Raw genomic sequence first — 22,208 nt, forward strand, 5'->3', positions numbered from 1 at the left:
TCAAACATATTTGCTCATAACCTGATGGGCGGTGGGTGACACCATGTCCTAAAATTTGTTCAGCAAAATGAAAGATTTGGATGATCCGCAATATTTCAGAGTTTGGTGGGGAGTACTTTTGGATGAATTCTTGTTTGGTGAGTAGAATGTTAAATGGCGAAGTTAGATGTTTAAGGGTAATTAGACCCCTAGATACCCACCAATGGAAAGGGCGAGGCTCCAACCCTGGTGGAAAAGCTGGATTATGAAAAATATGCATCATTAAGGAAGTTTTGGATTGTAGGGAATGTTTAAATCTTTCCTTCCTCCATAGTATCAGGGAATGTGCTGTGAATGGAGCTGAAGTATGGAGCCCTTTCAGAAGCCTCTGCAACGACCACATGAGGCCTGGTAGGGTGAATGGGGTCAGGAGATGGGATTCGAGATTCACCCATCTGGGTGTGTAATGTTTGTCAGCGTTGGCACTTATTAGCTGAGCTATTTGGGCCGCTCTATAGTATAAAGTGAAGTTGGGTAGAAACAAACCTCCTCGTCTTCTATTAATAAACATGGTTTTTAGTCTTATTCTAGGTCTTTTCCCCTGCCATATAAATTTAGAGATCGTGTTATGGATATCTAGTAACGTTTTGGAAGGTAGGGGAATGGGCAAAGAGCGGAAAATATACAGGAATCGTGGTAAAGATACCATCTTAATGGTGTGTAGTCTACCTAACCAGGATAAGGACATAGATGACCATCTGGCAAGGTCTGATTTGAGATTTCTAATTAAGGGGGCATAGTTCCATTTAAATAGAGTCGATCTATGGGAGGTTAGATTGATGCCGAGATAGGTTAAGTACTGCTCATTTCTGGTAAACTTAAATTGTGCTGTTATGTTGTTTTGTATTTCCCTGGGGGTATTAATGAACAAGGCTTCAGATTTGTCAACATTAATCTTGAGGCCAGAGACCAGTTCAAATTCATGGAGGGCAACGAAAAGGTTTGGGAGTGTAATAGTGGGATTGACTATGGATAAAAGTAGGTCATCCGCAAAAAGGCTAGCCTTGTATTGATACAGGAAAGAAATATATCTTGGTACCGTGTTAGCCAGTGGATAGAAAAATATTTAGAATTGAGAGTCCTCATAACTCATGGTTTTTTTTCCCCTCTTTTTTTTTTTCCCCTATACTATGTTGTGCATAAATATGTGATTCTTCAGAATTTGTTTTAGTCTTTGCCTGATGAAGAGACCTGTGTAGTCTCGAAAGCTTGCAATTTGTTACCATCTTTTCAGTTAGCCATTAAAAGGTATCAACCACTGAGGACTCTCAATTCTACATATTTTTCTAGCCTTGTATTGATCATCTTTGATTATAGGTCCATTAATGTTGGGGTTGGTTCTAATAGCTTTTGCCAGGGGTTCCATGGCTAGGGCAAATAGGGCTGGGGATAGCGGGCATCCCTGTCTGGTACCACGTTGTATGTTAATAGAGGTAGGCCGGTTTGCGGGTAGTTTCAGATAGGCCGTGGGGTGATCATACAAAAGTTTAAGACAGGAGATAATACTACTCGGGAAACCAAACCTAGCGAGGACTTCGAACAAGTATGACCATGACACTGAGTCAAAGGCCTTCTCTATATCGAGTGCTAGCAAGAGCAAGGATTGCTTGGAGTGATTAGCCGAGTGTATTAAATTAAGATTTCTCCTGATATTGTCAGGGCCCTGTCTCTTGGGGATGAACCCTACCTGGTCCCGGTGGATTAGAATGGGCAGTATTTTATTCAGGCTGGCCGTGATTATGGATGTAAAGATTTTAAAAACTATGTTTAGCAATGAGATAGGCCTATAGTTTTTAGGGTATAGGTGATCCTTCTTCGGTTTTGGGATTACAGTTACGTGAGCGGTGTAAAATTCAGGAGGCATTTGAGCTCCGTTTAGGAGAGCATTACAAAAGCTCTGTATGTGAGGTATAAGTAGGCTGTCAAATTTTTTGTAGTACAGTGCCGTTAGCCCATCAGGCCCCGGGGCTTTGTTTTTTTTTTTAATTTTTAATCGTGGCTTTTATTTCATCGGGGTTGATTGGTACTTGGAGATGTGCTATGTCTGAGTCCGGAACTTTAGGTAGTGTCAGATCTTTGAGGAAGCTCTGGATGCGAGTCGGGGAGGGGGGCTGTGGGAGGGAGTAAAGGTTTTGATAGTATTGCTGGAACGTTTTATATATTACATCTGGGTGGGCAGTAACACGGCCTGTAGGGTCTTTAATGGCTGGGATATTATTCAGAAGCTCTCTACTCCTAAGTTTACGGGCCAACATGCTGCTTGGTTTGTTAGCATATTTGTGAAAAGTAGATTTAGTCCATGTCAGGGCCCTTTCTGATCTATTTGTTAAAATGGTATTGAGATGTAATTTAGTTTCATGGATTTTCTTGATTAGATAAAGTGAAGAGAGGTGTTGGTTTGCCTGTTCTAATTTTGAGAGTTTATTTTCTAATTGCAATTGTAGTTCAGATCTTTGTTTTCTCTTGTTAGAAGCAATTTTGATCAGGGTCCCTGTTATAAATTTTTTGTGTGCCATCCACACAGTTCCCGGGGACACGTCTGTGGTATTGTTAGTTTGGAAATATAGGTTTAGTTCATCCTTTATAGTAGATAAGACCGTTGGATCTGTTAGTAGGGACTCGTTCAGTCTCCACCTGAACAGCCTAGAAGTGGTAATGTCAAAGTTAAAAGCAGAAAGGACGGCATCATGGTCTGACCAAGATGATACTATATGTCGGGAGTATAAGACCGAGGGGAGTAACATAGTAACATAGTAACATAGTTAGTAAGGCCGAAAAAAGACATTTGTCCATCCAGTTCAGCCTATATTCCATCATAATAAATCCCCAGATCTACGTCCTTCTACAGAACCTAATAATTGTATGTTACAATATTGTTCTGTTCCAGGAAGACATCCAGGCCTCTCTTGAACCCCTCGACTGAGTTCGCCATCACCACCTCCTCAGGCAAGCAATTCCAGATTCTCACTGCCCTAACAGTAAAGAATCCTCTTCTATGTTGGTGGAAAAACCTTCTCTCCTCCAGACGCAAAGAATGCCCCCTTGTGCCCGTCACCTTCCTTGGTATAAACAGATCCTCAGCGAGATATTTGTATTGTCCCCTTATATACTTATACATGGTTATTAGATCGCCCCTCAGTCGTCTTTTTTCTAGACTAAATAATCCTAATTTCCTAGTGTTTTGGAAGAGGTGAGATGTAAGTCAATTCTGGAATAGGACTTTTGTGCAGGGGGAGAAATATGAGTATCCCCTCTGAGGGCCATTTAGCTCTCGCCAGATATCTGCCAAACAATTTACTTTCAGCATTTGTAGGATTTTTTTCCTGTCTGTTTTTGATATGTATGTTCCATTCAGTGAACTGCTGTCAAGTGACGGGTTTAAAGTGAGATTGAAGTCGCCACACCATATAAGGTGATGATATGAGAGTGAAGCTAATTTGGATAAGATTAGACGTATGACCCGGGTCTGAGTGGAAGTTGGCAGGTAGCTATTAACAATGCATATATTTAGACCCTGCAGGGTCCCCATCAGGATAATGAATCTGCCCTCAGGATCTGAATACGTGTTAGTGGGTTGGAATGGGAGGCTGTTTTTAATTAGAATAGCCACGCCCCTCGTTTTGCGGTCCCAGGTGGAAAGGAAGAATTTCGAATGTGTATCCAGGAATTTAGGGTGGGAAGAGTTGGAAAAATGGGTTTCCTGGAGGCAGATTACGTCTGGGTTGTGCTTCTGATAATCGAGGAAGGCCTTTTTACGTTTTAAGGGCGAGTTAAAGCCCCGCACATTATGGGAGAGCACTCTACACATGTTTAATTAAGTGGACACTGCTAATTAGAGGCAAGCCATCGCCCTCCACCCGACTTCGGCCCATAAATTCACCATCACAGCAATAATCTCTCTGTGGAAACAAAAGGGAAGAGACAAACAAGGGGGAGACGTCGACACAAAACATAACAAACATTTTCCAAAGGGCATTGAGCCCACAAGATGCGGCGATCTGGGGTCCCATATTAGGAAGGACACCAAGATTCGCCGAGGTTGGGCAGCATGTTGCGACCCCGAGGACCCCAACCCTTGAATCATGTAAGGTTGACTTTATAATAGGGGGGAGGGGGGAGAGAGGGGGGGAGAAGAAGAGAGGGGGGAGAAAAAAGGGGGGGGGGATAGGCGGGAGGGAATAGGGATAAAAGTGCTTGATAATGTAATAGTAAACAGTTCAACTGTAAATAGACCTAGCGTTAACTGCTAGGTAAATAACCTAGTTTCAGAGCTGGCTAAAACCAACAACTGGTCCCACAACAGAACCTAAGGACACAAAAAGCATTTTGAGGATGCCAAAATCTGGGTTATGCGAGTCAGGTGACCTGAGTGTTTTGGCTTCTTGTTCTGGGAGTATTCCTCCATTCCCTTTCAGGCCTGGGTTTTCTCTGCGGGAGCGAGGATGTCTCTGAAGATATTGTGATACCAGCCTTAATTAGGGCCTGAGTTCCTTCTTCTAGGGACCGGCAGGTATAGAGTTGGGATTTGAATGTGAAAATAAGGGCAAATGGGAAGCCCCATCTGTATTTGACCTGTGCTTCTTGTAGAGAGGCCGTAATTGACCTGAGGGCCCTTCTCCTGGCCAGTGTGGTAGGTGCAATGTCTGCATAAATGTGCACAGAGTCTGGCAGGCCGGGTAAGATAGGATGGTTTCTGGCCGCTAGCAAGATCTGATCACGGGTCTCCTCATAATGCATCTTTAGTATTACATCTCTGGGCATATCATTAGACCGTGGCCTGCCCAGTGCCCTGTGTATTCTTGTAATATGGAGAAGGGACGGGTCCAGGTCAGGTAGAAGGGCTGTGAAGAGGGCTGCTGCTGTATCTTTAAGGGCAACAACATGTTCAGGGAGTCCTCTAATTCGTATGTTGCTCCTTCTGGATCTGTTCTCATAGTCCTCACATCTTAATTCTAGCTCAGTAATGCGGTCTGTATGTAATTTGAGAATCCCCTGATCCTCCTCTAGTGCATCTGAGACGGCCTCCATTTTTTCCTCCAGGTTGTTTGTGCGCTGCGCTAAATCTTGTAACTGGGACGAGATACTCTGCATAGCGGTGGTGAGTTCCTCTCTAAAGGTTTCCTGCAGGGACCTTGTGAGGGCTGCTGTTGAAATCATCGCTTCAGAGTGTGGGAGAGTGTCATCTTGCTCTGCGCTTCCATCGCCATGAGTTACTGAGGCTGGTGGAGGAATAGTTGCCGTAGCCATTTTGGAAGGGGTGCCGCTCATAAGAAGATCTGAAATAGAGCGGCCCGCCGGCTGCGCCGCGCTTCCCTTTTTCGGCATTACAGATTGCTCCGCTGTGCTGTCCCCGGGGGGGGGGGGGGGGGGGGGGGGGGGGAAGGGAACTAATTACTGTGCTCCGGTCGCTGGAAAGGGTTAAATGGGGTCCGACGGGTGGCAGAGCTCAGCACAGCATGTCTGTCATTACTGGACCCCGCACATGCGCCCCGTCACTAAAGTTTTATCCCCTAACTCACTTTACTTAATTGCAGGATGAGTTATGTGAGTTATATGGAGGGGATGGTAATGCAGTCTGATAGTTATTGTTGCAGGGCTTAATGTTATCAGCCCCAATTATAACGCTGCAGCCTGCTGCTTTCTGCTGCTAAAAAGCCTCAGGGCCTATGCGGTTTGTGACCAAATTACCGGTGTCACCAGGGGGGGGGGGAGATTTTCACCACCACTGTTTGTAGTTATGGGATTATTGATCACAGGGACCTTTCCTTCCTGAGCCTGCTCACCCCTGCAGAGGGGGGTGCCTGGCCTCCTATTACTGGGATGTGGGAAACGGAGCGTGGGGGCGCCGGGGTTAACAGACTCCAGCGCAGCAGTCTCGCGGCTGTAGGGTGATTACTGAGTGCTGGTCCCGGGACTCCTTACCTCCGGCGCCTCTGTTCTGGTCTGCAGCACCGAAGCGTCGTTTTGGCAGACCCGCGCGCCTTCTGGGATCTTCTCCTCCACGGATGTCCTCTCTGATCAGCCGCACCGCCGCGCCAGGCTTCAGCGCAGGCAGGGAGGACCTTTGCTCTCGCGCCGGGGTGCTGTGGAGGAGGGGGAGGGAGCGCTTACTGTTGCCCCCGATCTCTCCACGTCCCGGCAGTTTGGAGCGATGAGGGTCCAGCGGGGCTTCCCGCTCCGCTCTCCCCCGTCGCCTCGGTGTGGATAGCAAGATGGCGCCGGCCAGGCAATGGCGCCAAAACTTCCCGGACTCCCTCCGTTCACATACAGCTGCCCGGTGCTTCTTTCTGCCCCGCAGCTGTCTCAGTGCGACTCCGGCTGTGTGGGGACGCTGGGAAGGTCTTTTATTTCGCCTATAGGGGTTATAAATGTTGTCTTTTGCAGGCTGATAGTGGGAGCCACAGCGAGCTGCGTCTTCTCTGTTTGGGATCCAGGCCACGCCCCCTTTGTTTTTTATTTTGTATGTATTGGTACAATTGTAAAACATTGGATGAGGTTCTCTATTTTTTGCAGCATAAAAGGTTATTTTTATTTCGCAAGTTATGGAAATTTTAACATCATTTCAGTACCACTTTCTGGGATTCACTGGGCACCTTCTCTCTGGGACGTTTAAAGGGAACCTGTCACCCCGTTTTTTGAGATTGAACTATAAATACTGTTAAATAGGGCCTGCGCTGTGTGTTCCTATAGTGTATGTAGTGTACCCTGATTCCCCACCTATGCTGAGATATAACTTACCAAAGTCGCCGTTTTCGCCTGTCAATCAGGCTGGTCAGGTCGGGAGGGCGTGGTGACATCGCTGGTTCTTCCTCAGCTTTACGTTGGTGGCGTAGTGGCGTAGTGGTGAACAAGCAGCGCGCGATCTGCGCTGTAATCACTTGCATCGGTGGGGGCGGCCATCTTCCTGGGGCCGCGCGTGCGCAGATCGAGTGCTCTGCTGCACGGGGCTTCAGGAAAATGGCCGCGGGATGCCGCGCGTGCGCATTAGAGATCGCGGCGGCCATTTTCCCAAAGCCGAGATGCAAACTCGGCTTTGGGAAAATGGCCGCCGCGATCTCTAATGCGCACGCGCGGCATCCCGCGGCCATTTTCCTGAAGCCCCGTGCAGCAGAGCACTCGATCTGCGCACGCGCGGCCCCAGGAAGATGGCCGCCCCCACCGATGCAAGGGATTACAGCGCAGATCGCGCGCTGCTTGTTCACCACTACGCCACTACGCCACCAACGTAAAGCTGAGGAAGAACCAGCGATGTCACCACGCCCTCCCGACCTGACCAGCCTGATTGACAGGCGAAAACGGCGACTTTGGTAAGTTATATCTCAGCATAGGTGGGGAATCGGGGTACACTACATACACTATAGGAACACACAGCGCAGGCCCTATTTAACAGTATTTATAGCTCAATCTCAAAAAACGGGGTGACAGGTTCCCTTTAACACTGCACGCCATAATTTGCCAGTTGAGAATATGGCTACATTCACATGTCCACAGCTATGTACACACGTCCAGTAATCATCCATCAGTATGGATCAAGCATCAATCTGTTATCGAAAAAGTTGTGCAGACAGGTCCTCTTTAAAGACGTAAGGTATCACATGTCTGAAACGCGGACTCTGATCAGGATACGCTGTCAGACCATCAGGTCTCCTGGCTTGAGGTCATGTCCTAATATGCCTATGAGGCTGTTGGCTTAAAATGTCCGGGAGAGAGAGAGAGAGAGAGACTGACTGACTTTTTCCCGGATTTGAAAATCCTTCCGGGCATGCTCAGAGGGGAAAAACGTGATACGTCGCTGGATTCCTGTGTGTGACGGTCAGCGCAGGATGCGTCGCTGACCGATTTTCCGATGTGCAGAAAAAACGTTCCTCTGAACGTTTTCTCCGCACGATGGACCGCTATTCCGACGGATCCAGTGCACAACGGATGAAACGGATGGCAATCCGTCGCTAATACAAGTCTATGAGAAAATGCTACTTCCACACTAGCGTCGGACTTGGCCCGTCGCAGTGCGTCGGGCCGAGGCTCCGACGCTAGCAGTGAAATGCGCCGCACGACGGAGGCAGCGGATGCATTTTTCCTGCACCGCTGCCTCATTGTAAGATGCGGGGAGGTGGGGGTGGAGTTCCGGCCGCGCATGCGCGGTCGGAAAAAGCGGTCCGTCGGCAGCAAAAAACGTTACATGTAACGTTTTTTGCTCCCGGCGGTCCGCCACAACACGGCGCAACCGTCGCACGACGGTTGCGACATGTGGCAATGCGTCGCAATGCGTCGCTGATGTTAATCTATGGGGCAAAAACGCATCCTGCAAACAACTTTGCAGGATGCGTTTTTTCCCATAAACGACGCATTGCGACGTATTGCAAAAAACGCTAGTGTGAAAGTAGCCTTAGTGTTAGCACATATGGCGGAATTGCTTTGCATACATTATATTGTATTCGTTTCTTTTTCAGAATAAAGGTTCCCTTCAGTTTGAGGACAAATGGGATTTCATGAGGCCTATAGTTCTGAAGCTTTTACGCCAGGAGTCCGTCACAAAGCAGCAGTGGTTTGATCTATTCTCGTAAGTCGTCTTCCATGTTGCATGCTTAGTATTTGATGGCAAAACACTTCCAGAAATGCAAAAAATAATCAAGTTGTTTCTGTTATTTCCAGATTAAACTTTTCTACTGTAAAAAGGAAAAACTAATATGAGTAAGCAGGAAATATACTGACTTTTTACATATGACAAGTGTGTTTTTATTGATGCCATTTTATGTGGAAGTTAGATCTGTTTTGTTCTTGTCACAAAGTTTAGTGCACAGACTTAAGCAAACAAAGTGACACTTTCTGTACTTATTATTAACCTCTCGCCGCTCCTTGCTGAACATGTGTGTCACAGATGAGGAGCAGCTCCCTATACAATTATATACTGTGGCTGCGAGGACGGTTGGCTGTGATTGACATCCGCAATTATAATCCTGAGTATTCACATCTGCGTTGTGACTTCCATATGGAACAGAAGTCAAAACGCAGAGCTGTATCCCGTAATACACAAGGGGGTGAACCACGAAACCTGAGAACAGCCATTACACAGTGTACGGAGCTGTGCTGTTCCAGCTCTGTACACTGCACATCTAGCTGCAGCCGGAGTTACGCGATCAGTGGGAGTGTTCGCGGTCAGATCTCCATTGATTTGATATTCATGATTTGTTACAATGATTGGTCATCAATATATCGCATTCTGCAAACATTTTATGCAGGTGTGGAAAAATGTTGCGTAGTAAGAATGTTTTATGAAAAAAATCAAACAAAGTGTTAAAAGGGTTGTCCTAGACTACTCGACCCTTTCTCAATCACCATGTTCACAAGTGACATCCACAGAAGACCTGTGGTTAGTTCTCCAAGATGTTTGGAACACCCTCCATGCTAAGTTCCTGCTAATATTGTGTGTAAGTGTAATGAGAAGTACTGATGTTGCTTTGGAGGCAAAGGGCGGACACTCCAATTATTTGTGATTTTAGATTTCTCTTTTGTTCATTTACTTTTGCATTTTCTTAACTGATAGTTTATTTTTTATTACCTACTTCTGTTTTTTTTTTTTAAAGTTTTCCTTCTTTGCAGGATTTTTTTTCCTCACCTGCCTAATACTTTTGCACAGTACTCTTAGCGTTTCTTAAAGCATTTTTACTGTTTTGTGTTACAGCGATGTGCACGCAGTATGCCTATGGGATGATAAAGGACCAGCAAAAATTCATCAGGCTTTAAAGGAAGATATTCTAGATTTTATCAAGCAAGCTCAAGCAGTAAGTGCTTTAATAATTTCTAATTTATTGTCCTTTTTTAATTTCAGTTATAGAACTGTTCAAGATAACTTTTTTTTTTTTAATAGTAACATAGTAACATAGTTAGTAAGGCCGAAAAAAGACATTTGTCCATCCAGTTCAGCCTATATTCCATCATAATAAATACCCAGATCTACGTCCTTCTACAGAACCTAATAATTGTATGATACAATATTGTTCTGCTCCAGGAAGACATCCAGGCCTCTCTTGAACCCCTCGACTGAGTTCGCCATCACCACCTCCTCAGGCAAGCAATTCCAGATTCTCACTGCCCTAACAGTAAAGAATCCTCTTCTATGTTGGTGGAAAAACCTTCTCTCCTCCAGACGCAAAGAATGCCCCCTTGTGCCCGTCACCTTCCTTGGTATAAACAGATCCTCAGCGAGATATTTGTATTGTCCCCTTATATACCAGTTGTATATATAATGTTGCATATATAATGACCAGTTGTAAACGTATTTATACGTAGCCGTAGTGCTGATCTGCAGGTAAATACCATAAACCTATGCAGTTGTTTAACTGGATATGCAGCTGCAGAGAGAAAATGGAGTTATATTTTCCCTGCGGCTGAACTTCCATTTTTACATCGGCATAGGCTGAAAAAACGTATTTATCTGCAGATTAGCTCTATTTCTGCTTGAATTTTTTTTTTAAAAGGGAATCTGTCACCAGATTTTTGCAATGTAATTTGGGAGCAGCATAATGTAGAAGTAGAGACCCTGAACCCAGCAATGTATCACTTACTGAGCTGCTTGCTGTATTTTTGATACAATCAGTTTTACCAGCAGGAGATTCATTAGAAAATTAGTAAAACTGCTGCCAGGTAGTTGTCCATATTCATGAGCTCTGAAAAACCCCTCCCCCAACACTGATTGGCTGGTTTCTGACTATGCACAGTGTACACATAAAGCTGCCAATCAGGGGAGTGGGCGGGGTTCAGCATTCAGAGAACTGGAAGATCTGCAGCAAAAAAAAACTGATTTTTATCAAAATGACAGCAATCAGCCCAGAAACTGAGACATCGCTGAAATCGGGTTCTCTGCCCCTACATTATACTGCTCTCAGATGGAGTAGCAAAGGTATGGTGCCAGATTCCCCTAGTTCTCTGGGTTTAGCATAAATAGAAGTGAAATAACACATGAGCATATGACAACTTGTTAAAAATTTGTCTGTGGTCATTATTAATGTACTGACGGATCATCCATGTCGGTGGTTTTAGCCCACAACCATATAGCACTGGGATCTGTACAGTTGTAAATATAAAAAAAAAAAACATAAAAGCCATCCCACCGCAACAAGGTCCTATTCTATATCTATTATTAAAACCTCACCTTGTCGGCCGACCTCCAAAATAGTTCTAAGATGAAGGCACATATGGCAATAATGCAGCTTAGGCTACTTTCACACTAGCGTTTTTTTAAATCTGTCACAATGCGTCGTTTTGCAGAAAAAACGCATCCTGCAAAAGTGCTTGAAGGATGCGTTTTTTCCCCATAGACTTCTATTGACGACGCATTTGCGACGGATTTGCACACTTCGCATCCGTCTTGCGACGAATGCGTCGTGCTTTGGCGGACCGTTGGGAGAAAAAAACCCTACATGTAACGTTTTTTTCTCCCGACGGACCGCTTTTTCCGACCGCGCATGCGCGGCCGGAACTCCGCCCCCACCTCCCCGCACCTTACAATGGGGCAGCGGATGCGCCGGAAAAATGCATCCGCTGCCTCCATTGTGCAATGCAGCAAACGCTAGGGTCGGAATCTCTCCCCGACGCATTGCGACGGGGAGATTCCGACGCTAGTGTGAAAGAAGCCTTAAAGGGAACTTGGCATCAGAAAATTGCCTGCACCCATTCAGGACCCTCGATTTTTCATTTTTGCACTTTCGTTTTTTTCCTCGCCTTCTTCCAAAAGCCATATGTTTTTTATATTTCCACCCACATAGCCATTTGAGTGCTTGTTTTTTTTTTTTGCAGGACGAGTTGTACTTTTAAGTTACATTATTGATATTGACAAATAATTTACTGGAAAATGGTGGAAAAAATGAGGTGAAATTGTGACAGAAAAACAACAATTCTGCATTTTTTTGTGGGGGGCGGGTGTTTCTTGTGCAGTAAAAAAATATGTGAAAACAACATGATTCTCCAGGTTCGGACGATTTAGGTTGATTTTTTTTTTTTTTTTCTTTAAGTGGTGAAAGAAAATTCCAAAATTTGTCTGAAAAAAAATATAAAAAATAAATAAAATTTTTGTTTAAATCACCGTTTTTCAAGAACTTTAACCTTTTAATTGCCAGGATGCCCTTATGTTTTTCTTAATACTATTTTGGGGTGTATGCAACATTTTTATTGCATTTACGGTACTTTAAATGAGGGGGAAAAGAGGGGATATATAGGCACAAGGGGCTACGGCAGGCACAGGGGTCTACAGCAAACCCCTCATTTGTCATGGGCCATTAGAGATTGACAAAGGCATTGAATAGGGTAACGGCCACGGGCTCTACTCGTTACTGTTAAAGGCAGATGATGGCGGAACGACCAAACCATCATCTGCCAGGAATGGGTCTGGCTCAGCTTGCATTGCACACTGGGACCTTGGCTACGTCCTGAAATTTATGAAAATGGCTAATGTTTACATTCTGATTTTGTGAATAATATTCTATACATTTTTCCTTTCTTGTCTTTTGAAGAGAGTATTAAGTCATCAGGATGACACCGCTTTACTTAAGGCGTATATTGTAGAGTGGCGCAAGTTCTTCACCCAGTGCGACATCTTGCCCAAGCCCTTCTGTCAATTAGAAATTACGTTAATGGGTAAACAAGGAAGCAACAAGAAATCCAATGTGGAAGACAGTATTGTTAGAAAGGTAGGCCTTGCTACACATTGCATTCCTTGAGGATCTCGGGTGACCGAGCGTTTAACTTTTTCCTGAACCCGATTCTCTGTAGATCGCCTTTTGATCTGCTTGTTCATTGTCTTCCTTTGCAGCTAATGCTGGATACCTGGAACGAATCTATATTTTCAAATATTAAAAATCGTCTTCAAGATAGCGCCATGAAGCTGGTCCATGCTGAGAGGTTAGGGGAAGCATTTGACTCCCAACTAGTCATTGGAGTTAGAGAATCCTACGGTAAGTCTCTCCGCTATGTCCCTCTCTGATACAGCTGCATTTTTCTTTAGGCGCTTTCCATATCTCCTGAGATATTCTTTGTTTCCCCTCAAGAGCAACAGAAGTGTTGAGCAGCCCCCAATATACCGTAGGTTGTAGGATGAGTTAGGTCTCGGAAATGAGTGACGGCTGGGAGGCGTTTGTGTCTGGGGGAAAAGACGTGCCCCCCGGGCAGACTACAGGTATGGCGGGCAAATTATAAAAATGAATATTTCAGCGTTGGAAGAGACCTCAAATAAAAGAGCCACCTTGACAGAATGCAGCATTAGTGCTGCACAAGGTGGCTCTTTTAGTTAAAAATGCCTGGGGGCTGACAGGTTCCCTTTAATCAGTTAGTGAGAAAGCAGTAGGAGAATCAACAAGATAGAGAGAAAAAACAAAAACAGACAAAACAATAGAAGACAGACAAAAAAGCTGATAAACATGTGAAGGTGCTGTGTCACCCAATGAAGGCCCCAAGAAATAGATTTTACTGTAAGCAACCAGAAATCCTGTTTTCTCTATCGCTTCATTGGTGGACACAGGAACCATGGGACATCCCAAAGCAGTCCCTGGGGAGGGAACAGCAGAAACTCCGTTTAGGTCGGAGAACTCACCACTGGTGCCTGCAAGATCCATCTGCCTAGGCTGGCGTCCCTATAAATTTTTACAAATGTGTGGACGGAAGACCAAGTTGCCGCTTTGCAAAGTTGTAGGGCGGATGCCTTGTGGTGCCCCGCCCAGGAGGCGCCCACTGCCCGGGTAGAGTGAGCCTTAATCCCAGGGGGAGCACTCTGTTCTTGACCCGGTAAGCCTCCAAAATTTCCGTTCTGATCCAGCGAGCAATCGTAGTCTTGGAGGCCAGCAGGCCTCTTCACACACCATTTGGAATGACGAAAAAAGAGTCAGTTTCCTAAAGGGTTGCAAGTCCGAACGGCAGGGCGACAAACTGGAAATGGTCCTGTTGTACCGCAAAACGCAGGTATCTCTGGTGCCCTGGGAAAATAGGGACATGGAGATAGGCATCTTGGATGTCTATGGAGCACAGGAATTCCTGCGCCTCCATAGAAGCAATTACTGAACGAAGGGACTCCATCCTGAAATGCCGCAGGCACACCCTTTTGTTTAGTAACTTGAGATCCAATATGGGCCGAACCACGCCGTCTTTTTTTCGGCACCACAAACAGGTTTGAATAGAAACCTGTGAAACGTTCCCGGTCTGGGACGGGAACGATTACCCCCCGAACTGAGAAGGGAGGCGATGGATACAAAGCAACCCGGAACCAAAGAAGGATCTCTTGGGAGACGGGATTCAAAGAATCGATCTTGGGGCCGTGAAGCAAATTCTATTTTTTATCCTGAGGATACAACATCCTCTGACCCATGCATCCTCCACCGAGGCAAGCCAAACGTCTCTGAAAAAAAGAGACAACCGCCTAGCTTGGGAGATACGCTAAGGTCTCGATATGAGTCATGGCGAGGAAGATCTGCCTGGTCTAAGCCTGGCGGATCTACCTTGGGTGTTACGGGAACGCCAGGAAGGGGTGGCTTTAAAGGAATCCTCTGCTGCTGAGAAAAATCCTCTGTCGCCGCGAAACGTCGAAAGGGACGAAACGACTGAAACTGCCACTTCAGAGGGGGCCGGCGAGGTTTGGACTGGGGAAGAAGGGAACTCGTGCCCCCAGTGGCGTCCTTAATAATTTGGTCCAACATGGAGCCGAACAGACGTGACCGCTGACAAGGCAGGCTGGTAAGGGACTTTTTTAACTACAAGTCCGCCCGCCAGGCCTTAAGCCAAATAGTCCGTTGGATAGCCACGATATTGCTGGACGCCTGAGCTGCGCAAGGTGCAGCTCCCAGGGAGGCAGATACCAAGTACTTCCCTGCATGAGAAACTTGGTCGGCGAGATCGGCCAACTCCTCCGGTCGAGCTCCCGCAAGAATGCCCTGACTGAGTTATTTGGCTATGGACTTCAAGACCCAGGTAGAGGCAAAAGCCGGGCATAATGTAGAAGCAAAGGATTCTATAATCCTATTGTTGGAATCCTTGAGGGATGCTCCATTAGTAAGCGGGAGGACCGTGTTGGTGGACAGTCTGGAAACTGGCGGGGTCCACGGTCGGGGAAGCTGTCCAGTTGGCGGTGAGCTCAGGAGAAAAGGGATATAGGATGCCAAGGCGCTTTCTTCTTTGAAAGCATATGGTCGGGTTCTCCCTTTCCCTGGCAAGTACTTCCTCAAATTCTCTGAGGAGCGAAGACCTTGGAAGGTGGTTTAGACCGTCTAAACGAAACCGCCTGACCTGCAGGTTCCGAGGAGGTATCTTTGATGTTAAAGGTCTGATTAACCGCAACAATGAGCATCTGGACCATATCTCTCATGTTAGAGGCTTGGTCTGAATTATGCTCTGATAGTGCATCCGAAAACACCCTTCCTGACTCTGGATTGGAGGATCGGGAAAGAAGCAGGCCGCCGGGATAGACGAGGGGCGAGATGAAGCGGGAAGAGGACCTCGAACGGCGCTCGTGTCTGGGTCTCTTGCGGCCTGTGTTAAAGGGCCTAGTCGGTGATTCCTGTGACCCCGTAGCAACTGCGGGAGTCGGAAGGGGCAACCTGCAATGCAGGGACACCAGGGTCTGCGACACCTTTGTGTGATCCACCACGGACTGTGACAGAGAGGAAGCCCACACTGGAATAGGGGCTGCAGGGACGCACACTGAAAAACCCCGCTCTGCACTAGGAGGCTGACAGGCTGGAAGAGGGGCGGAGCCAAGCATCGTGTTCAGGAGGCTAAAGATGGCGCCGTCTACAAGGCAGAGAGATGAAGCCGAGGGAGGCGGAGCTACACGGGCCCGGAGGAACTAAGCAACGGGCGGGGGGAAAGACCGCCCGAAGTGCAGGAAGAAGGGGGGCGGCAGCAGCATACACCCATGGTTCCTGTGTCCCCCAATGAAGGCTCCGAGAAACAGATTTTACGGTAAGCAACCAAAAATCCTGTTTTTACGGTAAGCAACCAAAAATCCTGTTTTCTCAAGCTTCTCCTGTCATGCAGTCTGTGAAAAATTGACGGCAAGAGTGGCCAAACACACACCCAGAATAAAGTCCTTTATTTGAAATAATGACGCAGACTCCTTTATTGAATCTAAACTAAACCGTACTAACATCATCGCCCAATCCACTGAAGCCGTGGTCTCCTGTAAGAAAAATAAAATAACATTATTTCTCACCTGTCTGCCGAGAAGATAATAATCCATAATGTCCCACAATGATCCTGATGACTTTGAGAGCAGCCTCTGATGCGACTGATTTAAGCGACAGCCGGCTACTCGCTGACACAGGAGGTAATCGCTCCTGCAGTGTGTAGCGCTGTGAAAATTCTCACACAGCGGTGGTGCCGTGAGATCACCGGAGCTCATCAGCTGATGAACTCGTATGACCTGTCTCGCTTTAGCTCAGCGCTATCACTGCGGGAGTGATGACGCTACTGTCAGTGTAGCTGGCGGAGGGGTAGAGCAGTCACATCCCCCAATGTGACTGTTTGTCATATCCGTGAGACTCTCTGGATTACGTGGTCTATGGCGGACAGGAGGGTATTATTATTATTATTAATATTATTATTGTACTTTTAAATAACGCCATTTATTCCATGGCGCTTTACATGTGAAAAGGAGGCAAATATAGACAAATACAGCTAAACATGAGCAAAAAACAAGGCACACAGGTACATAAGGAGGGAGGACCCTGCCCACGAGGGCTCACAGTCTGCAGGGGATGGGTGAGGATACACTAGGAGAGGGTAGAGCTGGTTGTGTGGCGGTTCAGTAGGTTGAGGATTACTGCAGGCTGTAGGCTTGTCGGAAGAGGTGAGTCTTCAGGTTCTTTTTGAAGGTTTCTATGGTAGGCGAGAGTCTGATGTGTTGTGGTAGAGAGTTCCAGAGTAAGGGGGAAGCACGGGAGAAGTCATGGATGTGGTTGTGGGAAGAAGAGATGAGAGGGGAGTAGAGAAGGAGATCTTGAGAGGATCGGAGGTTGCGTGTAGGTAAGTACCGGGAGACCATGGCACAGATGTATGGAGGAGACAGGTTGTGGATGGCTTTGTATTTCACTGTATGGGTTTGGAACTGGAGTCTCTGGGTGATAGGGAGCCAGTGAAGGGCTTGGCATAGGGGAGATGTTGGGGAATAGTGGGGAGACAGGTAGATTAGTCAGGCAGCAGAGTGTAGGATGGATTGGAGTGGTGCCAGAGTGCTAGAGGGGAGGCCAGAGAGTAGGAGGTTGCAGTAGTCAAGGCGGGAAATAAGGGCATGCACTAGTGTTTTTGTGGTGTCACGGTCAAGGAATGTGCGGATCCGGGAGATATTTTTGAGTTGACGGCAGGAGGAGGCAAGGGCTTGGATATGTGGCTTGAAAGAGAGGGCAGAGTCGAGGATCACCCCGAGGCATCGGGCGTATGGGACTGGGGAAAGTGAGCAGCCATTGACATTGATAGATAGGTCTGGTGGAGGGGTAGAGTGAGATGGGGGGAAAGATGATAAATTCTGTTTTGTCCATGTTCAGTTTTAGAAAGCGAGCTGAAAAGGCCGAGATAGCAGACAGACAGTGTGGGATTTTGTTAAGTAAAAAGGTGAGGTCAGGTCCGGATAGGTAGATCTGTGTGTCATCGGCGTAGAGATGATACTGTATACCGTGGGATTCTATGAGCTGTCCCAGGCCGAAGGTGTAGATGGAGAAGAGTAGGGGTCCTAGAACAGAGCCTTGAGGAACACCGACAGACAAGGGGTGGAGTGAGGAGGTGGTGTGGGGGAGGGAGACACTGAATGTTCGGTCTGTTAGATATAACGAGATCCAGGATAGGGCCAAGTCTGTGATGCCAAGAGATGAGAGGGTCTGTAGCAGAAGGGAGTGGTCCACAGTGTCAAAGGCAGAAGACAAGTCCAGGAGAAGGAGGGCAGAGTAGTGTTGCTTGCTCTTGGCAGTTAGTAGGCCATTGGTGACTTTAGTTAGTGCAGTTACGGTTGACTGATGGGGTCAGAGTATATGCTTGTTTATTGTTGTTGATTGTTTTACAGGGAACAAGGGCATTGTGGGTTTGGCGCTAAGGTGAGTATAATGTTTTTTATTTTTAATTCAATATGTATTTAATTATTTTACATGTTTTAACTGATTTGAATAGTAGTCTCTCATCAGCTAATGCCTGCGGACCTGTGGTAAGCTTTTAATCGCAGGCCACAGTCAGAACTGCAGGGGTAACTATCTTACTGGCGGTAGTGTTACCGCTGATTAGAACTGCCTTGCTGATGTTTCCCACGCTGTCACACAGATGACAGCGTGGGAAAAACCATAGGAAGTCTGTAAAAACGCAAACAAAAACTCAGCAAATCCGCAGCAAGTCTGCAAACATTTTTATACCTGTGTTTTTGCTGTGGATTTGACTGACTCAATTGAAGTCAATAAGTGAAAAACGCTAAAAATCCGCACAAAGAATTGACATGCTGCAGAAAAAATGCACTCTAAATACTCGAAGGAAAATTACTGATCATGTGCATGGCACGTGAGGAATCTCATTGAATTGGCTGACATAAGGATTCCCTAGCTCTGAGGGTATTGCTATGGTTGCTGAGAGGATTTCCCATTGAGCTGTCTTTACCGCCAAAAGTTTCTGCAATTTCATGCAGCTTGGAAATATGTTCTGAATATACGTGAAGAATGAAAATCTGTTTTGTGTCATGGAATTGTATGTACTGTACAGCACGGTGGCTCAGTGGTTAGCACTGTTACTTTACAGCACCCAAGTCCTGCATTCAAATCCCACCAAGGTTAAAATCGGCAAGGAGTTTATGTTCTCCCTGTGCTTGCATGCCTTAACTTCCACAGTCCAAATACAATCTGATAGGGAATTTAGATTGTGAACCCCAGTGGGGATAGTTTTGATCATGCCTGTAAAACGCTGTGGAATTAGTGGCTCTTCTATTCATGCATTGGTTTTCCTTGTTCTTATTGAAATGTGCACATTGTAAATTGAGAATGAACACATATGGAAAAAAGGAGTAAAGAAACGAATTAAACTAACTGTACTGTCCTTTATAGGGGATATCTGGGACTTTGCAAAACAATTTAAAAAAATGTGTGTAAGCAAACAGGCAGATCGTTGCTACCTACCTGCTTGTTGCGCAAGGCGCCGTTCTTCAGTCAGAGAGGCGTCAGTAGTAATGCCCTGTCAACAGAGCAGAGTGTAAAAGAAGCAGCCACTCTGTCGACATGAAGTCAGCAGAGGCAGCTGAATCGCCGGCTGGAGCGGTCTATCGTGCACAGCAGGCATGCAGGTAGCAACAACCTGCCTTTGTTGTTGGCTGCCTTTTACTTCAATCTTAATTTGTTGCCTTTTGTCACTTGTTACTTTGCAGTTAACCTCTGTTCAAATCCTGAAGACAAACTCCAGATCTATAGAGATAATTTTGAAAAAGCCTACCTAGATTCGACAGAGAGGTTTTACCGAACCCAAGCCCCTTCTTACCTTCAGCAAAATGGTGTACAAAACTATATGAAATATGTAAGATGCCACTAATACAGATTATTTTATTTATTTTTTTGTGTGTGTGTGATCTAGCATAAACTGCAGTTTTCTTATAATTGTTTCTCCATAAACAGGCAGATGCTAAACTTAGAGAAGAAGAGAAAAGAGCTGTGCGCTATTTAGAAACCAGGCGGGAATGCAATTCTGTGCAGGCGGTGAGTATATGGAGATATAAAATTAATAAGCAGTGTTGGTCCAGCTGCAGCTTTTCCAGATACAGAGACTCGCATTTTAAGCATTTATGAAACATGATGAGTTGTACATGCCAGCCTGGCACTCTAAGACCAGCCTTAACCCCTTTCTGCCATTAGACGTACTATTCCGTCCATGTGGGGTGGGCTTTACTTCCCAAGGACGGAATAGTACGTCATAGGCGATCGGCCGCGCTCACGGGGTGAGCGCGGCCGATCGCGGCCGGGTGTCATCTGCTTATCGCAGCTGACATCCGGCACTATGTGCCAGGAGCGGTCACGGACCGCCCCCGGCACATTAACCCCCGGCACACCGCGATCAAACATGATCGCGATGTGCCGGCGGTGCAGGGAAGCATCGCGCAGGGAGGGGGCTCCCTGCGTGCTTCCCTGAGACCCCCGCAGCAACGCGATGTGATCGCGTTGCTCCGGTGGTCTCTTACCTCCTCCCTGCAGCAAGTCCCGGATCCAAGATGGCCGCGGATCCGGGTCCTGCAGGGAGGGAGGTGGCTTACCAAGTGCCTGCTCAGAGCAGGCACTTGGTAACGCTGCAGCGCTGTTTGACAGATCGGTGATCTGTCAGAGTGCTGTGCAAACTGGCAGATCACCGATCTGTATTGTCCCCTCCTGGGACAAAGTAAAAAAGTAAAAAAAAAAATTTGCAAGTGTGTAAAAAAAAAAAAAAAATCCTAAATAATGAAAAAAAAAAAAATATTATTCCCATAAATACATTTCTTTATCTAAATAAAAAAAACAAAACAATAAAAGTACACATATTTAGTATCGCCGCGTCCGTAACGACCCGACCTATAAAACTAGCCCACTAGTTAACCCCTTCAGTAAACACCGTAAGAAAAAAAAAAAAAACGAGGCAAAAAACGCTTTATTATCATACCGCCAAACAAAAAGTGGAATAACACGCGATCAAAAAGACAGATATAAATAACCATGGTACCGCTGAAAGCGTCATCTTGTCCCGCAAAAAACGAGCCGCCATACAGCAACATCAGCAAAAAAATAAAAAAGTTATAGTCCTCAGAATAAAGCGATGCAAAAATAATTATTTTTTCTATAAAATAGTTTTTATCGTATAAAAGCGCCAAAACATTAAAAAAATGATATAAATGAGATGTCGCTGTAATCGTACTGACCCGAAGAATAAAACTGCTTTATCAATTTTACCAAACGCGGAACGGTATAAACGCCTCCCCCAAAAGAAATTCATGAATAGCTGGTTTTTGCTAATTCTGCCTCACAAAAATCGGAATAAAAAGCGATCAAAAATGTCACGTGCCCGAAAGTGTTACCAATAAAAACTTCAACTCGTCCCGCAAAAAACAAGACCTCACATGACTCTGTGGACTCAAATATGGAAAAATTATAGCTCTCAAAATGTGGTAACGCAAAAAATATTTTTTGCAATAAAAAGCGTCTTTCAGTGAGTGACGGCTGCCAATCATAAAAATCCGCTAAAAAACCCGCTATAAAAGTAAATCAAACCCCCCTTCATTACCCCCTTAGTTAGGGGAAAAATAAAAAAAAATTTAAAAAATGTATTTATTTCCATTTTCCCATTAGGGCTAGGGTTAGGGCTAGGGTTAGGGCTAGGGTTAGGGTTAGGGCTAGGGTTAGGGCTAGGGTTAGGGCTAGTGTTATGGTTAGGGCTAGGGTTAAGGCTACAGTTAGGGTTAAGGCTACAGTTAGGGTTGAGGCTACAGTTATGATTAAGGCTACAGTTAGGGTTGGGGCTAAAGTTAGGGTTAGGGTTTGGATTATATTTGCGGTTGGGAATAGGGTTGGGATTAGGGTTAGGGGTGTGTCTGGGTTAGAGGTGTGGTTAGGGTTACCGTTGGAATTGGGGTTAGGGGTGTGTTTGGATTAGGGTTTCAGTTATAATTGGGGGGTTTCCACTGTTTAGACACATCAGGGGCTCTCCAAACTCGACATGGCGTCCGATCTCAATTCCAGCCAATTCTGCGTTGAAAAAGTAAAACAGTGCTCCTTCCCTTCCGAGCTCTCCCGTGTGCCCAAACAGGAGTTTACCCCAACATATGGGGTATCAGCGTACTCAGGACAAATTGGACAACAACTTTTGGGGTGCAATTTCTCTTGTTACCCTTGGGAAAATACAAAACTGGGGGCTAAAAAATAAGTTTTGTGGGAAAAAAAAGATTTTTTAATTTTCACGGCTCTGCATTATAAACTGTAGTGAAACACTTGGGGGCTCAAAGTTCTCACAACACATCTAGATAAGTTCGTGGGGGGGTCTAGTTTCCAATATGGGGTCACTTGTGGGGGGTTTCTACTGTTTAGGTACATTAGGGGCTCTGCAAACGCAATGTGACGCCTGCAGACCATTCCATCTAAGTCTGCATTCCAAATGGCACTCCTTCCCTTCCGAGCCCTCCCATGCGCCCAAACGGTGGTTCCCCCCCACAT

The 22,208-nt window shown here is 46.0% G+C and overlaps 1 protein-coding gene across 1 annotated transcript in view; it reads left to right on the forward strand.

The window, feature by feature from the left end:
- The window catches only part of CUL5 (cullin 5), a 99,423-nt gene that overhangs the window by 25,910 nt on the left and 51,305 nt on the right, over nucleotides 1–22,208 (forward strand). Inside the window, exons 2-7 of the mRNA XM_069759141.1 lie at nucleotides 8,490–8,599; nucleotides 9,722–9,821; nucleotides 12,549–12,725; nucleotides 12,848–12,989; nucleotides 19,409–19,554; nucleotides 19,653–19,733. Coding sequence (XP_069615242.1) covers nucleotides 8,490–8,599; nucleotides 9,722–9,821; nucleotides 12,549–12,725; nucleotides 12,848–12,989; nucleotides 19,409–19,554; nucleotides 19,653–19,733 — 756 coding nt within the window. The remainder of the gene's footprint in view (nucleotides 1–8,489; nucleotides 8,600–9,721; nucleotides 9,822–12,548; nucleotides 12,726–12,847; nucleotides 12,990–19,408; nucleotides 19,555–19,652; nucleotides 19,734–22,208) is intronic.

This window comes from Ranitomeya imitator, chromosome 3 (assembly GCF_032444005.1).
Source record: "Ranitomeya imitator isolate aRanImi1 chromosome 3, aRanImi1.pri, whole genome shotgun sequence".
Classification (NCBI taxonomy): Eukaryota; Metazoa; Chordata; class Amphibia; order Anura; family Dendrobatidae; genus Ranitomeya; species Ranitomeya imitator.